This window comes from Giraffa tippelskirchi, chromosome 9, assembly GCF_054371585.1.
Source record: "Giraffa tippelskirchi isolate mGirTip1 chromosome 9, T2T-mGirTip1v1.2.pri, whole genome shotgun sequence".
Lineage (NCBI taxonomy): Eukaryota > Metazoa > Chordata > Mammalia > Artiodactyla > Giraffidae > Giraffa > Giraffa tippelskirchi.
This window is the reverse complement of record NC_137283.1, coordinates 160,340,468-160,358,357: the sequence shown is the minus strand read 5'-3', so window position 1 is coordinate 160,358,357 and position 17,890 is coordinate 160,340,468. Positions and strand designations below refer to the sequence as shown.

Sequence of the window (17,890 nt, the reverse complement as noted above, 5' to 3'; positions counted from 1 at the left end):
CCTTAGAAAGCATCACTATGAACAAAGCTAGTGGAGGTGATGGAATTCCAGTTGACCTATTTCAAATCCTCAAAGGTGATGCTGTGAAAGTGCTGCACTCAATATGCCAGCAAATTTGGAAAACTCAGCAGTGGCCACAGGACTGGAAAAGGTCAGTTTTCATTTCAATCCCAAAGAAAGGCAATGCCAAAGAATGCTCAAACTACCGCACAATTGCACTCATCTCACATGCTAGTAAAGTAGTCCTCAAAATTCTCCAAGCCAGGCTTCAGCAATACATGAACTGTGAACTTCCAGATATTCAAGCTGGTTTTAGAAAAGGCAGAGGAACCAGAGATCAAATTGCCAATATCCACTGGGTCATCGAAAAAGCAAGAGAGTTCCAGAAAAACATCTATTTCTGCTTTATTGAATATGCCAAAGCCTTTGATTGTGTGTATCACAATAAACTGTGGAAAATTCTTCAAGAGATGGGAATACCAGACCATCTGACCTGTCTCTTGAGAAACCTGTATGCAGGTCAGGAAGCAACAGTTAGAACTGGACATGGAACAACAAACTGCTTCCAAATGGGAAAAGGAGTACATCAAGGCTGTATATTGTCACCCTGCTTATTTAACTTACATGCAGAGGACATCATGAGAAACGCTGGGTTGGAGGAAACACAAGGTGGAATCAAGATTGCCGGGAGAAATATCAATACCCTCAGATATGCAGATGACACCACCCTTATGGCAGAAAGTGAAGAAGAACTAAGGAGCCTCTTGATGAAAGTGAAAGAGGAGAGTGGAAAAGTTGGCTCAAAGCTCAACGTTCAGAAAACTAAGATCATGGCATCTGGCCCCATCACTTCATGGGAAATAGGTGGGGAAACAGAGGAAACAGTGTCAGACTTTATTTTGTGTGTGTGGGGGGGCTCCAAAATCACTGCCGATGGTGATTGCAGCCATGAAATTAAAAGACACTTACTCCTTGGAAGGAGGGTTATAGCCAACCTAGGTAGCTTATTTAAAAGCAGAGACATTACTTTGCCAACAAAAGTCCGTCTAGTTAAGGCTATGGTTTTTCCAGTGGTCATGTATGGATGTGAGAGTTGGATGGTGAAGAAAGCTGAGCGCCGCAGAATTGATGCCTTTGAACTGTGGTGTTGGAGAAGACTCTTGAGAGTCCCTTGGACTGCAAGGAGATCCAATCAATCCATCCTGAAAGAGATCAATCCTGGGTATTCATTGGAAGGACTGATGTTGAAGCTGAAACTCCAATACTTTGGCCACCTCATGTGAAGAGTTGACTCATTGGAAAAGACCCTAATGCTGGGTAGGATTGGGGGCAGGAGGAGAAGGGGATGACAGAGGATGAGGTCGTTGGATGGCATCACCGACTCGGACATGGGTTTGGGTAGACTCCGAAAGTTGCTGATGGACAGAGAGGCCTGGCGTGATGCAGTTCATGGGGTCACAAAGAGTCAGACACGACTGAGCGACTGAACTGAACTGAAAGTTTAATTATATGACTTAGATATTTTTGGAAACATTCAAGGGGATATTTTAAATGCAACACATTCAATGATAACTTGTGATAATTGGTAAAATTGTAGTAAAAATACTTAAAATTACCTTTCCGAAGCCTCTAAATGCCAGGACTGTGTGGAAACATTTTGTAAAACATAATGTGTAATTTTTTAAACAGCATTGTTTATGCCCACTTATGAAGAACAGATTATAGAATTTACTTAGATAATCTGGAGTGGGGGGTGTAAAACACTTTAACTGTCTGAATCTTGTCAGATTGATATTCAAGTAAGAATTTTCCACTTAAGTACTTCAGTTTCACTCTTGATTGGACATGACATGACATAGCCAAAATGAGTTGTGGGTTTGTTGTAAAATTTTTAAGAATAAATATTATTTGAAGACTCATATTTTATAGATTTTTGGCAGTTTTTCATGCCTTTGAGTCATTTTTCTGTATTTCTCATTTTTGCATCATATACATCTGTTTAAATAATATTCTGCTTCATGATTTTCAGTCAGTTGTAAGATTACTCAAGACAAATCCCCAGATGTTATTATAATTGTCTACTCTCTTACTGATTCAAACAACTTAGATCACTGAATTCTATCAATGTGTTCTCAGATTTGACAGATCAATAGTGCTAAGCTTTTAATTGAAGTAATTTCTCACTTGAGACCCAGAATGCAACTACTTCAACAAATGAATGAGATTATGTGGTGGCCAAAATGATGCTGCAATGTTTTTTGAATGCTTTTTATTATGAACGTGGAACACTTTATGTACTCTCAAGGATTGGCAAACTTTTTCCATAAAGGGCCAGATAGCAAATATGAAGGCTTTTTGAGCCACTTCCTCTGTGTTTCAACAGCTCAATTCTGACCTTGCTGTGCAGAAGCAGCATAGATAATACACAGATAAACAATGACAGCTGTGTGCAATACATTTCATTTTGGACTTGGGAATTTGAATATCATTTACTTTTTGTGTACCACAAAATGCTCTTCTTTTTATGCTTCTTACCTCTGAAAAATGTGAAACCATTCTTAGGTCATGAGCTGTACAAAAACAAATCCTAGGCTGGATTTGGTCAACAAGGCCATTGTTTAATGAGTCCTGATATAGATGCTCATGTAATTTGTGTATATTTCTTGGTTGTAACTACTATTGGACAAAAAAGGAGAACAATTTCTGAAAAACAGGCACACAATTCTTTATTAATAGACGTATTTCACACTGTTCCGGCTGACATCGTTTTTCTGATATCTTTCTCCAGTTCTCTACCTGTGAGAGATGAAATAGATTTTTTTTTTTATTCTTTCCTTGACGCATTCTAATTCATAGCTCCCTTGTGCTGCCACGTTTTTTGCAGTCCTTTTAAACCGTGTGGTCTAGACACCTTTCTCACTCCTATGTGAAGACTATTAATTATAAATGCTTTAACCATGCAACTATTGTATAGAATACAATGCATACTTTGTATAGTATACAGTGATTAAACAATTATCATTTTATATTTTCTAAAACTAGAAATGAGAAAAGTTAAATCTGCTTTATAATGTCAGAAAGTAACTGGGACATGTGTTTCTGTTTTCAGGGTGGTTATAGCAATAGCATTCAATACTAATAGTTTAAGTAGTATGGATGAGCTAGCACATGTATTTCATTATGTCTAATTCTCATATCCAACTGATTTCTCTTCAGTTTTATTACTTGTATTACTTTGTTAATGTTTGGGATCAAGAAGAAAATTTTGAATGAGCTTTCTGTGATTTCCTAGTACCACATAAGGATTTGTCAGATAAAATGGTACTTATGTAACAAAATTGTTACATAAATATTTTCATTGCTTTCTGGACCCTGAAAAAAATAACACATGAAAAGTGCATATTTGTCATATACACAGAACGTTTCATTGCAGTCTGTTTCTAAGCCGAGGATCTGACAGTTATAGCAGGAAGATTTAGGATCTTATGCTTATTGAAGTGAGACTTTCTCCCTGTTAGCTGCTCCAGGTCTCAATCGGCTTTCTCTCTCCACCTCCTTTTCCTCCAGTCTTTGGGCTCCCTGTGGGCCTGCGCACAGAGAGGCCCCTCCTGTCATAGCGGCTGACAGATTTCCAGAAGAGTTTGAAACTCTCTTCTCACCCAGACTTCTGCCTTCTGTCTTCCTTGGTGTCCTGGATTCACGCGGTGCTTATTAACTGTAATTCTCATGGGGCCTCACGAGGGAGAAGGGGATAGCGGAGTCCGCTCACCCTGCCGACTGCAGCCGGGGGTCCTGCAGGCTCGCCTCCCCTGTTCCGGTGTGCCTGCTTGCCTCCTGAGTCGCTTCAGTCGTGTCCAACTCTGTGCGACCCCGTCAGCTGTAGCCCGCCAGGCTCCTTTGTCCATGAGATTCTCCAGGCAAGAATACTGGAGCAGGTTGCCATGCCCTCCTCCAGGAGATCTTCCCCACCCAGGGATGGAACCCACCGCTTTTAACCTGTCCTGCATTGGTTGGCAGGCAGGTTCTTTACCACTCACCACCTGGGAAGCCCCCATATTCCACTGCTGCCCCCCAAAGACTCCTTTTGAGTGTAACTTGCAAGTGTGTTTTCATTTTAAAGTTAGCAACTTAAATTGAAATAAACTTAAAGGTATTTAATTACGTTTTTAAACAATTAAATGTAACTGCGAGGGAAAAGGACTCCATGTATATGTGATACACATTTGGAGCAATATACCAAATATTATCTTAGCACATTGTTGAAAATAGTTTTGACCTACCAGATCACCTCAAAGGGTCCTGAGAACTCCGCAGGTCTATGTATCATACTTTGAAAATCACTGGACTATATATTACTTTCATTATGATTTTGTAACATAAACAGATTTTTAAAATGTGTTAGTGAGTACATTTATTTTATAATTTCTGCACCAAGAATATCCTGTTGTTGTTTTTTTTCTCAAAGGGCCCTTCTTGCTGGGAAGATGTCTTAATCCCAAACCGAATGAGTGGTGAATGCCAGTCTCCAGACTGCCCCGGGGCTAGAGCGGTAAGTACGGTCCAATCTGTTCTTTCATTATGGCATCTCCAGCGTTCACTGGGAAATGAGATTAGAGACAAAATGCTCATTGACTATTTTCCACCCATTTTTATATTTACAAGAAAGGTTAGCAGATTCAGAAGTGTTCATAATATTCAGCAAGAATCCCGACTGTATCACTGCCTTCAGTGTCGTTTTCCTAGAGACTTAGCCGTTTGGAGTGACTGTGTTGAGACAGGACAGTTTAAATTCCTCACAAGGTGATATTCATGGAATATAAAGGAGATTCCATTCAGAGTTTTGCAAAAGAAAATGACAAAGCTATACATTCATGCTTTTCCTAATGCTGTGATATTTTACCTTTACAGTCCCTGTCATTCAGAATCACTCTTTCTACCTTTCCTAGTGGTTTTCTGACACAGTGGGCTGTTAGAAAATCTAGACTGAATGGCCAACTATAAATGAAACCACCATCCTCTGTTCTCTGTAATCCCATTTTCTTTGCAAACATATGCCGTATCTCTCAATATAGAGAAGGTATTTCTGCAATGAGACCCTAAGTACTGAAGTTATTGAAAAAATAATGTTATTATTGTGGTCATGTTTGTAATTTGGATATCGTTACAATTTTTACTTCAGAAATCCTTGGGTCTATCATCATCTGATTGTATATATTTTCCAATCTGTAAATACTGTTATGGCACTGACACAAATGGCAGTGTTAGTTCACAGACTGTCACAGCCAGCCGGCCGCTAATATCTTCTCTAAGGAACAACGCCTCTGTCAGTAGCAACAGGTAGTGTTTGAGCTTGACCATCAGATGCGTCCTCTCTCTCCAATCTGCTGGAGGATTACAAGGCTATGGAGATAGCAGTGAGCAGCGGTAAAGATCATTCTCCATTAAATGGGACTGGGGACAATGAACAGCTTTTTATTAATGCAAATCCTGGTGCAAAATAGTGACTTGTGTGTCACTGACAGATATCAAGGCATAATGCATTCTTGCAAGTTTGCTATTGGGATGAAATTAAAGTACATATATTTTATAGGGAATAATTAAGTATAATTACATATGTGTGTGTATGTATGAGGGTAATATGTATATCTACATAACATGCAGATATAATTACATTTAATAATAATGTAAATCCCTTGGTACATATAACATTATGATCCCCATAGCATCTTTACAGCAATGTGAAGTCCTTTGAAAGTCTACTTCAATCATTGACAGTCTGACTACCTCCATGTACCTCATATTAATTAGAAGGATTCAGCTTAGTGGAATAGATAGTCTTGTGTCTTTAAAGATTCAGCTTCAGATCAGTTAAAGGTGGATAGTGTGTTGAGTAGGGTTGAAAATCTTGCCTTTTCATACTTGTTGAATATCCAGCGTACTTATGTATCAATACATACTGCTTCAGTTCAGTTCAGTCACTCAGTCGTGTCTGACTCTTTGTGACCCCATGAATCGCAGCACGCCAGGCCTCCCTGTTCATCACCAACTCCTGGAGTTTACCCAAACTCATGTCCATTGAGCCAGTGATACCATCCAGCCATCTCATCCTCTGTCATCCCCTTCTCCTCCCGGCCTCAATCTTTCCCAGCATCAGGGTCTTTTCCATGAGTCAGCTCTTCGAATCAGGTGGTTAAAGTATTGGAGTTTCAGCTTCAACATCAGTCCTTCCAGTGAACACCCAGGACTGATCTCCTTTAGGATGGACTGGTTGGATCTCCTTGCAGTCCAAGGGACTCTCAAGAGTCTTCTCCAACACCATAGTTCAAAAGCATCAATTCTTCTGTGCTCAGCTTTCTTTACAGTCCAACTCGCACATGCCTACTGGAAAAACCATGGCTTTGACTAGACGGACCTTTGTTGACAAAGTAATGTCTCTGCTTTTTAATATGCTGTCTAGTTTGGTCATAACTTTCCTTCCAAGGAGTAAGCGTCTTTTAATTTCATGGCTGCAATCACCATCTGCAGTGATTTTGGAGGCCCCGCAAAAATAAAGTCAGCCACTATTTCCACTGTTTCCCCATCTATTTGCCATGAAGTGATGGAACTGGATGCCATGATCTTAGTTTTCTGAATGTTGAGTTTTAAGCCAACTTTTTCACTCTCCTCTTTCACTTTCATCAAGAGGCCTTTAGTTCTTCTTCACTTTCTGCCATAAGGGTGGTGTCATCTGCATATCTGAGGTTATTGATATTTCTCCTGGCAATCTTGATTCCAGCTTGTGCTTCCTCCAGCCCAGCATTTCTCATGATGTACTCTGCATATAAGTTAAATAAGCAGGATGACACGATATATAGCCTTGATGTACTCCTTTTCCCTTTGGAACCAGTCTGTTGTTCCATGTCCAGTTATAACTATTCCTTCCTGACCTGCATACAGGTTTCTCAGGAGGCAGGTCAGGTGGTCTGGTATTCCCATCTCTTTTCGAATTTTTCACAGTTTATTGTGATTCACATAATGCTTAGTATAAATTAATTTATACTGATGTTTTATTTCTGACAGCATGGTGAGCTGATACCCTAAAAAAATCCTTGCAATACACACTATATAAAAATACTGAATTGAATTCAAGTACATATCTTTTAAAGAATGACTGTGCTGACAACATAGTAAGGAGAAGTTTATATGCCAAAAGTTTAAAGTGTATATTTCTGGCTGTTCTCCAGAAGGAAAATCCTGTCAGCTAAAGTCGCTCACCAGTGGGGTTAGGGCCTCAGACCAAGAAAACGCTGGTGAGTTTACGGCCTCATCAGGGTAGAAAATGAAACCATAGAATTAAATTAAACAACCTCCTGTAAAGCATGATCTCCTGGGATCAAATGGAGAGAGGAATGTTCCAGGGATAGTTGCCTATTTTATTTTCACTCTAGATAGAAATGTTAAATTAAAAATTATAGTAATTGACAGCAAATTAGCTAAATGGGTTAAACAGTGAGTGGATATATGAAAGAGAAATTATAACTTAGATCTGAAATTTGACCTAATAGAATATACTTAAAATAATGAAAGAGAAGTTAAACAACATGGAGGATAAAATTAGATTTCTGAAGAAAATAATAGAATAGTGGAAAGGTAATATTTTAAAAGGTAAATGAGGGACTTACCTGGCAGTCCAGTGGTTAGGACTCTGTTCTTCCACTGCAAGGACACAGGTTTGATCTGTGGGCAGAGGACTAAGATCCGGCATGCCGCATGATGCTACCAAAATAATAATAATAATAAGGAAGCAGGGCTTTCCACAATTTTTAAGACCCAAGAATCCCAAGGGGTAAGAATAAAATCACACCTAAATCGATCACTGAAACTGTGGAACGTGGGGTCAGAGAAAAGATTCGAAAAGTAGCAGAGTCAAGACTGGTCGCTACACAGGAGAAAGAATCCATAGTTATTTAATCAATAGCAACATCACAAGGCAGATGAAATGGGAAAAGTATCTTCAAAACTGAATGAAAATAAATGCTAAAATAAAATTGTATTTAAGAAAAATCTTTTAAAAACGAAAGTTAAGAACAACAACCAAAAAGGCATTTTCAGGTAAACAGGAACTCAGGGAACCAACTTCCATCAGTTCAGTTCCGTTGCTCAGTCGTGTCCGACTCTTTGCATCCCCATGAATTGCAGCATGCCAGGCCTCTCTGTCCATCATCAACTCCCGGAGTCTACCTAAACCCATGTCCATCGAGTCGGTGATGCCATCCAACCATCTCATCCTCTGTCGTCCTCTTCTCCTCCCACCCCCAATCCTACCCAGCATTAGGGTCTTTTCCAATGAGTCAACCTTCGCATGAGGTGGCCAAAGTATTGGAGTTTCAGCTTCAACATCAGATCTTCCAATGAACACCCAGGATTGATCTCTTTTAGGATGGATTGATTGGATCTCCTTGCAGTCCAAGGGACTCTCAAGAGTCTTCTCCAACACCACAGTTCAAAAGCATCAGTTCTTCGGCACTCAGCTTTCTTCACCATCCAACTCTCACATCCATACATGACCACTGGAAAAACCGTAGCCTTGACTAGACATACTTTTGTTGGCAAAGTAATGTCTCTGCTTTTAAATATGCTATCTAGGTTGGCCATAACCTTCCTTCCAAGGAGTAAGCGTCTTTTAATTTCATGGCTGCAATCACCATCAGCAGTGATTTTGGAGCCCAAAAAAATAAAGGCTGACACTGTTACCACTGTTTCCCCATCTATTTCCCATGAAGTGATGGGACCAGATGCCATGATCTTAGTTTTCTGAACGTTGAGCTTTAAGCCAACTTTTTCACTTTCCTCTTTAACCTTCATCAAGAGGCTCTTTCGTTCTTCTTCACTTTCTGCCATAAGGGTGGTGTCATCTGCATATCTGAGGTTATTGATATTTCTCCCGGCAATCTTGATTCCAGCTTGTGTTTCTTCCAGCCCAGCGTTTCTCATGATGTACTCTGCATATAAGTTAAATAAGCAGGGTGACAATATACAGCCTTGATGTACTCCTTTTCCTATTTGGAACCAGTCTGTTGTTCCATGTCCAGTTCTAACTGTTGCCTCCTGACCTGCATACAGGTTTCTCAAGAGACAGGTCAGATGGTCTGATATTCCCATCTCTTTCAGAATTTTCCGCAGTTTATTGTGATCCACACAGTCAAAGATAATCATGATGGTGTGATCACTCACCTAGAGCCAGACATCCTGGAATGTGAAGTCAAGTGGGCCTTAGAAAGCATCACTATGAACAAAGCTAGTGGAGGTGATGGAATTCCAGTTGACCTATTTCAAATCCTCAAAGGTGATGCTGTGAAAGTGCTGCACTCGATATGCCAGCAAATTTGGAAAACTCAGCAGTGGCCACAGGACTGGAAGAGGTCAGTCTTCGTTCCAATCCCAAAGAAAGGCAATGCCAAAGAATGCTCAAACTACCACTCAATTGCACTCATCTCACATGCTAGTAAAGTAATGCTCAAAATTCTCCAAGCCAGGCTTCAGCAATACGTGAACCGTGAACTTCCAGATGTTCAAGCTGGTTTTAGAAAAGGCAGAGTAACCAGAGATCAAATTGCCAATATCCGCTGGGTCGTTGAAAAAGCAAGAGAGTTCCAGAAAAACATCTATTTCTGCTTTATTGACTATGCCAAAGCCTTTGACTGTGTGGATCACAATAAACTTCCATCTAAAACTTTCAAATAATTTGTAAGTTAAATTATTTCAGGCAGAAAGATAATGATCCCAGAAGAAAAGCCTGAAATGTGAGAAGGAATGGTTGGGAAAAAAATGGAAAAAAAAAACCTAAACAAAATATAACAATCAATATGATAACATTTAATAATTGGAAATATATGTAAAGATAATATAAAGTTGCTGGGCAATATTGCTTGTAAGCATGGAGCATAAAATTAAAGCAGTGTGAAAAGTTTAGTTCCTATTCTTTGCCCTTATATTAAAACCATGTTTCTGGATTGCACTTTTACAATGCAGCTAAATATAAACCGTGACTCTTCTGTTTTCTAAAGGTTTGTATGTAGTGTTTGTTTCTTAAGAAGGTGAGAAGATGGACATTTTAAGTAGTTTATTATTTTTACATTTATGGAGTATTTTAAATTTTCGACACAGTTTTACATACAGTGTATGTTGTTTTATCATAAAACCTTCGATTTCTAGCACTTGAATAAAATATCCATATACTTAAAATTCAAAAGAGTAGGATTTGTAATGTATTCTTAATAAATATTTATGCACTTAAAGATTAACTCAATCATTTTACACAGCAGTAACTTTCACCTTAGTTTATAAGACTACACATATAAACTTGACCTTACCTACCCTTTAGGCAGAGAAATCTGAAATGAAGTCAGTTCTACACTTGTCCTTGCTGTCTTAGAAAGAAGCATCACAGTAGTTCTGAAAGACATCTTACATTTTTATAAAAAGAATTCTAGCCAACTCAAAGGGTGTGCACTTGAGAATAAGTGGAACAAAAATCAATTAGCATTTTTTCCATTAGTGAAATTAATTCAACTTTGGATATAATATGGATTTTTTTATGTGCCTTGGGGAATACATATTTTTTCTTACTTGCACACATGTAGACTAAAGCATACCTAAAGCCTTACTTTCTAGGCATTATTCCTGAGTTCCAAATCACACCTTTTAAAAGTGAGCATCCTCTGTCTGTCAAACACTCCCCTGTGAAGATGTCTGGCTTAGCAGTGGTTTTGTGGTAATGAAGGATTTCTTAGCCAACTGTGAGACTGTTGCCTTTTCCCTCATACCTGACAATTCAGCAGTGGGGTTCAGGACCAGGAATAATTACAGGGGAAAAAAAATGAAAAAAAAATCGGTTATATCTTGTCTTAGTCTGTGCAGACTGCTATACCAAAGTGAAAGTGAAAGTCACTCAGTCGTGTCCAACTCTTTGTGACCCCACGAACTATACAGTCCTTAGAATTGTCCAGGCCAGAATGCTGGAGTGGGTAGCCATTCCCTTCTCCAGGGGAATCTTCCCAACCCAGAGATCAAACCCAGGTCTGCTTCATTGCAGGCGGATTCTTTACCAGCTGAGCCATAAAGGAAGCCCAAGAATACTGGAGTGGGTAACCTATCTCTTCTCCAGCAGATCTTCCTGACCCAGGAATCAAACTGGGGTCTCCTGCATTGCAGGCAGATTCTTTACCAACTGAGCTATCAAGGAATCCCCAAGGTATAGTAAATTGAGTGACTTATGAACAACAAATACTTACTTCTGACAGTTGTGGAGGATGGAAGTCTAAGATTAAGGCACCGACAGGTTCATGCCTGGGGAGAGCCCACTTCCTGATTCTTAGATGGCGTTAGCGCACTGTTTCCTCCTGTGGTGGCCAGGGCGAAGGATCTCTGGAATCTCTTCTAATAAGGGCACTAACCCTATTCCTGAGGCTTCTGCTTTCACGACCTTATCACATTCTAAAGGCCCCCACTCCAGATACCATCACAGTGAGGGTTAGGTTTCAACATATGAATGTGAGGAAAAGACAAAACATTGAAATCATAGCAAACCTCAAAGTAATAAATAACCAAGGTCATTATTTTTATGCCTAGTAAGGGGTGTTGATTCTACCACTTAACAGCCTGTAGCATGCATTATATTTTATATCTTTGAGAAGTAATATTTTCTTAAATTCTTTTTTAGATTGATTTTGACCAGAGTTAAGCTCTTTTACATAGAATTTTCTTTCTTATCAGAAACAGTTGAGAAGAATCTCTTGAATAGCTCAAAGACTTATTTCAAGTGAAACTTGATACTAAAACCTATCCCCTGAATTATAATAAATGATATAATTATTAAACTCAGTGTAGCAAATGGAGAGTTTTCATCTTACTCAATATGTAATATTTCTTTCATTTCTTCCTGTTAGGCTGAGTATATGTCAACTGGAACATTGAATATAAGTTAATATTCATAGTCTCCATCTTTGGTTTCATCTTCTGGGAAGATGTTGACCAGGATACAATGAATATTAAATAAGTGTCACCAAATATTGAACAATTTTTACTTACGAATCATTTGCATATTTTATATCCCAAAAGTTTTTTTAGTAACATTTTAGTTTAAATCAGATTACTGCACTTGAAGACCTCTGTTTCCCTTTTGGTTTCTTTTTATGTTGTTTTAGGCTTAACCAGGATTTCATACAATGAGTCTTAGGATTTCTCAGGATGGTTTGCTGGTATTCTTATTTTTTCCAATATCTAATAATAAAGGTTGGCTTTGTTCTGTTTTTAAGAAAAAATCTGAGGTTGATCAAGTTGTCACTGAGATAGCCACAAATGAAAGCCTTTATTTGCACAGTGTAAGAGTCACTGGCTGCGTATTCTTGTGTTGCCCAAACTTACCTACATTATGCGGTAACCAGCGCATCACAAACATCTCCAAATATGTATTTAAACAGTCCTAGCCCTTGTGGTTCCAGGGGCCTCCTCAAACCTAGAGGGCCAGCTGGTGGAGCAGGGAGGATGGAGACAGAAGGCAAGGAGGGGAGGATGGAGACAAAAGGTGAGGAGGAAAGACCACATCGACTCCTCTCATTCCTCCCTCGTCCCTGGTGGGAGAGAAACAGCCTCCCTGTCCTTACACTGTTCTCTAGTTATAGTTTCTGCATTCTAAATGAAATAGAATCGCAGTCAAACTCAGATTATGATTGAATGGTATCTAAGCGTGACAAAATGTTCTTTGTTGTCTGACATGCAATTTGGGTGACAAACTAGAAACTTCTTACAGCATTTTTCAAAAACCTATCAAGTATTCAGACTCAAGGGCAGTTTATTTCTAAATCAAGTTTTGAGTAGTGGAAAACAAAAAGTGTCATTTTTTTTCTTTTAAAAAACAAGGTGAAATTGAAAGATATATATATTTTTTGCTGCTGAGTCGCTCAGTCATGTCTCCCTCTTTGTCACCTCATGGACTGTGTAGCCCACCAGGCTCCTCTGTCTGTGGGGTTTTTCGGGCAAAAATACTGGAGTGGGTTGCCATTTCCTTCTCCAGGGGATCTTCCCAACCCAGGGATTGAATCCACGTCTCCTGTGTCTCCTGCATTGCAGGCAGATTCTTGACCCACTGAGCCATCAGGGAAGTGGAATTAGCTGAAATTTTGTGAATCAAACAAAACCTTTTATGTTTTGTTCATAAATAAGTCCACTATGGGAAAAAAAAATGTCATTTTTCTTTAGGGAACTGAAGAAATTGAGATAGTTTTTAGGAGCTCATAGGTATTTTTGTGTCTCTGAAGCCTAGACTCAATTCTATTCAGTTTTCCTTTTTCTGTGAAATAAGCCTGTTTTTATTTCAGTGCTTTTACAACTTAGTGGAAAATTAGATCAATAGTCATCTTCTCCATAGTATTGCTAAAGACTCTTGTACACTGTTACGTGAAAAACTTAATCACCAGGGAAAGGAAATCAGGGTATGTGTATACAGCAGAATACTGACACACATGAGATGACCAGTGTCCACACCACAGTCCCACAAACGTAACCTGGTTTAGTTTATGATGCCATTTTTCAATCAAATGTGCAGTTTCTATAATGTATATTTTAAGTATTGAAAATAATTCTTGCTTCCTCACTTCCAGGAAAACCCTGATCTGTGTGAATTGTAAGTTGCTTTTTCACTTGATGTGCAATATAATTCATATCTTATTTCATATACAGAAGAAAATCATGCATATTGCCACAATGCTGTTGAGATATGAGCAATTTTAAGCATTTTTATCATCCCCAGAGGCTTCAAAAGTTACTTCTTAATTTTTCACCTCTCTATGAAATGATTTCAAAGCCAGATACGTCAGTGAGAGGCTCTGTTGAAGGTTATGTTATGGTTTTAGACAAGGGCCCCAGAACACAAAGATATGACAAAGGAATTTATCACGATTAACCAAAAAAGCTTGCACTTCAAGACTGCTGGGTTTTAGATTAGGGGAAGGATATATCGATCTACCGGGGAAGATAGCAAGAGGTGTAATAAGATAATTTCAATAGATTTGTAAATGAAATTCTGAGAACTGGAGCAAAGAAAGATAAAATACCCCTGTAAACATCACTGAATATTTCAACTGGGATGGTAGATTAGACCTAAATGGAAATACCAGCAATTGGGGACTGGAGGTCAGACTGTGATAGCCTCTGAGCAGACACACAGGATGCTAATGGAGTGAGAAGAATAGAAGGAAGATGTAGGGTAATGGGCCAAGAGAATGAGACCTGCTTCTCAGCCAGAAAATAGCCCTCTTGATCCTTCAAGCAGGTGATTGATATGTCTTGGAGACCCACACTTCATCATGCCTTGATGGCAGTCATTAAGAAACCATCATCCTTCTTATCCAGGTCAAGCTAGCTCTCAGAAAGTTATCAGAAGCCATGATGAAATTTAGTTTGTAAGATATATGCTGCAAAGCACACACTTAAACCAGTTTACCAAACTTGAGATGTAGAATAGAAAATATAAGTATATAAATAGAAAATAGAAATGGAGAATAAAATCAAAGCTGAGAAGAATTTCATGCACTATTGACTCACATGTGGGAAAACATTTACTTCCACTAATATATGGAAAACAAACATAGTTTGGGATCCTCAGATCTAAATTTCCTAAAGTAAGTAATTATCAGTACTCAGTATTCAGAGTATACAGTCCTCAGTACTCAGAGTTCCAGAAAATAAAGTCAGTGCTGATCATCATACATGAGTGTTTCTGTGAGATGTAAAGAAAACTTTTATGTGTAAAGATTGAAATGCAAAATATAATTTAAAGTGTGTGTTTTTCCACTGAGAGAAATATAGTTGTTTTCATAACAAGTATATTTCGATTATGTTACTCACAGAAAACAAGGACTGACTTTCAAGCACTGGAAATCTGATTGGGGAGATAAGACTTTACAGAAATGACTACAATTCGGATTGAGCAGTGCAAGGAAAACGTGCAGTGAACTTGTCTTCTATGCCGGGCACTAGGCACAGAAACGAGAGTATTTCATTTCCTGCTCTTGTAGTTTGGGGAAGATGTCAGGCTGGGCTCGGCCAGGGATGGTTTTTACCATGAACTACATCTTGATGAGGATGGATATGAAGGAGAGTAGAAGACTTGACTTTGTGAGTGAGAAAGAAGACACTAGAGAAATCAGTGTATCCCAGAGGCCAGCAGACAGGCACACACAGGGTTTCTGGGGGGTTCAGTGGCGGGAATTCCCTCAACAGAGGTGAACAGAGAAGACTTTGTGGAGCAGGTGGGCTGAGGCAGGGACAGTGGGAATTCCACAGGTAGTGATGTTGCCAAGATTAGGAGCATTTTATGAGGCAGAGGAGATGACAGGAGTTGTCTTTGTTGTTGTTAGAGTCATTGAGTCATTTCCCACTCGTTGCGGCCCTGTGAACTGGAGCCCACCAGGCTCCTCTGTCCGTGGGATTTCCCAGGCAAAAATACTGGAGCAGGTAGCCATTTCATTCTCCAGGGGATCTCCCGAGGGATCAAATCCAGATCTCCTGCACTGGCAGGCGGATTCTTTACCACTGAGCCCTCAGGGAAGCCCTAATGAAAGGAATAAAGAAATAGAAAATTAAGGGTCATTGATCCCATAAGTACTATAGCTGCCTGCTCTCTGGCAGGCAGGAGACTCAGCACTCCTATGTGTGCAAAAATCAACATCCTCTGCCTCCACGGAGGTCCTCTCAGTCCTGACGAGCTTAGACTTGTCACCAGGGAAGATGAAAACGAAGCCCAGACGTTACAAGGGCACGAAGCAGGATGTCTGCCTAGAACCTATGGGTTGGGGCACCTGTGATGGGGGCAGTGGAGGCCAGGGCTGAAATCTGTGGGCTGAGTCAGAGTTCCCAGTGGAGAAGCCGGAGGATAACTTCCGGCAGAAAAGACCCTCTTTGGAGAGCCCTGCTGTGAGAGAACAGTCCCCTGAAAAGTATCTGGAATTTTAGACATGACAGAGAAAATAGAGGCAGCGCACCTTTTCCCTTTCCTGTGTTTGTTATTTTTGTTTGCGAGATTTTACATAGAGGATTATGACTAGTTATAGAAGGAATCTCACTACACAAAAGTTCGAATATTTTGAAGGCTGAAATAGATGTTGAGCTGGCTGTCATGAGAGATATGATAAAGAACAACGAAGGAAAAAGAAAATAGAAGTATACAAAAATAAAAGATTATTTTTACACACTCTACTGTCCTTAAATCCCTGGCAAATGTGTGAATCAAGGTAAATGAGAATCGGCCTTTTGCCTTCGTTAAAGCTAGAAACAACATACAAATGAGATTTAGTTTAGAGCCGATTAGAAGCACCACACTTTCTTGCATTTATTGTGTCATTAAGAACAGCCATATGGTTGTCTTGTCTCATCCGTTCACGTTTCTCCACTCTGTTCCTCAGTGGGAGTCTATTTAGTGGTTGATTGAAATTCTGTTTTTATTGGTTAACTCTCTGTTATCTGTAATCACCAGGAGTGAATGACCCAGTATAAAGCGTTTCCTCTCCACTCCTTTATTGCCAACCTTACTGGAAAACTGGGACCTTTTTCCTTTGCCACTAACTTTTGAAAATATCAGAGGGTCGCAAAGAGTCGGACACGACTGAGCAACTGAACTGAGCTGAAAATGAGTTCCTATGTGAAGTGAAATTTGAGACTGTCTGAGAGTCATACCTTCTCCAGGAAATCCAGCTGGCTGTCACTGTTTGCTGAGCAGCTGAGAAGTGCTGGACTGAGTCAGAATCTCTGTTGGTGGCTCCTGTTTCTGTGTGCATGTTTGTTAACTTCCGTGTTCTTTCCACTTCTCCATTTGCAGAGCAAATTATGTGCATCACTTCTGAAATTTCACTGAGTGTTTGTGGAGATGTGGGACTCAATAAAGCTTCCTGAGTTTAAAAAGTAAACAATAGTCTATTGGGATCATGCAGCTGTTTATATCTGTAGATTTTCATACCTTATTCAGAAATTCAGTATTTTCCTGGACGCTAGCATTGTCATTTTCCCTCACAGTTATCTCGTTTATTAGTTTTATACCTGCCTTATAAAAACAAGCCATTTCAAAGAACCATTTCTCCATGTGCTTTTACCATTCCATTAAAACTTACACTGATGTTCACAATTATGTCATTAAATGGCTTTATGTCAAGCAGTTAAAATTCATATCACTTAGTACAATGTGCAATATATGGAGGACATTCAGAGAATCAATTCTAATTTAGTATTTAACAGTGAGTACTAATAATTATTATAATGCATGCATTTCAATTTGCACATTTTCTTGATTGAATAATGAAATGCTTTATATAAGTTCATTGCCTAAGGACTGCAGTTCAGTCAGGTACTCTGATGATAAGATGTTTATCTCATATGGATAAAAGCAGATATAAATGGAGAGGAGTCTACACTGCCCAGCAATGGCTCATTGCTGGGCAATGGTTACAGCATATGGCTGCATAAGAATAAAACCACAACAGTAGAAATACAAAAAGTACATTTTATTGGAGTTGAGCTAAAGAATCTACTTAGAGATGACTTGTGTTTACTCTTATGAAATAAGCAGAGTAAACTGAACTGTGATAAAGAAGTTGCCACTGAAGAATAGGGTTTATCAGTCATGGTTATGGGGCTACCTAAATGAACTCTATGACTGTTGGATGCCAATAGAGCAAATAATGGAGAGATTACCCATACCAGAGGATTAGTCAGGATGCTACAAAGTCATGATTACTACAAACTAGGAATTATAATCCACTAATTCTGATTATGATGCACTGTTTAAAGTATTTGTTGTTGTTCAGTCTCTGAATCCTGTCAGAGTCTTTGCGGCCCCATGGACTGCAGCACACCAGGT

The 17,890-nt window shown here is 39.3% G+C and overlaps 1 protein-coding gene across 6 annotated transcripts in view; it reads left to right on the top strand.

Moving 5' to 3' along the window:
• Window positions 1-17,890, top strand: part of PRKN (parkin RBR E3 ubiquitin protein ligase) — a 1,216,903-nt gene that overhangs the window by 547,075 nt on the left and 651,938 nt on the right. For all 6 annotated transcript variants that reach the window (XM_081524442.1, XM_081524441.1, XM_081524444.1 and 3 more), the window contains exon 6: window positions 4,466-4,549. In XM_081524442.1, coding sequence (XP_081380568.1) covers window positions 4,466-4,549 — 84 coding nt within the window. The remainder of the gene's footprint in view (window positions 1-4,465; window positions 4,550-17,890) is intronic.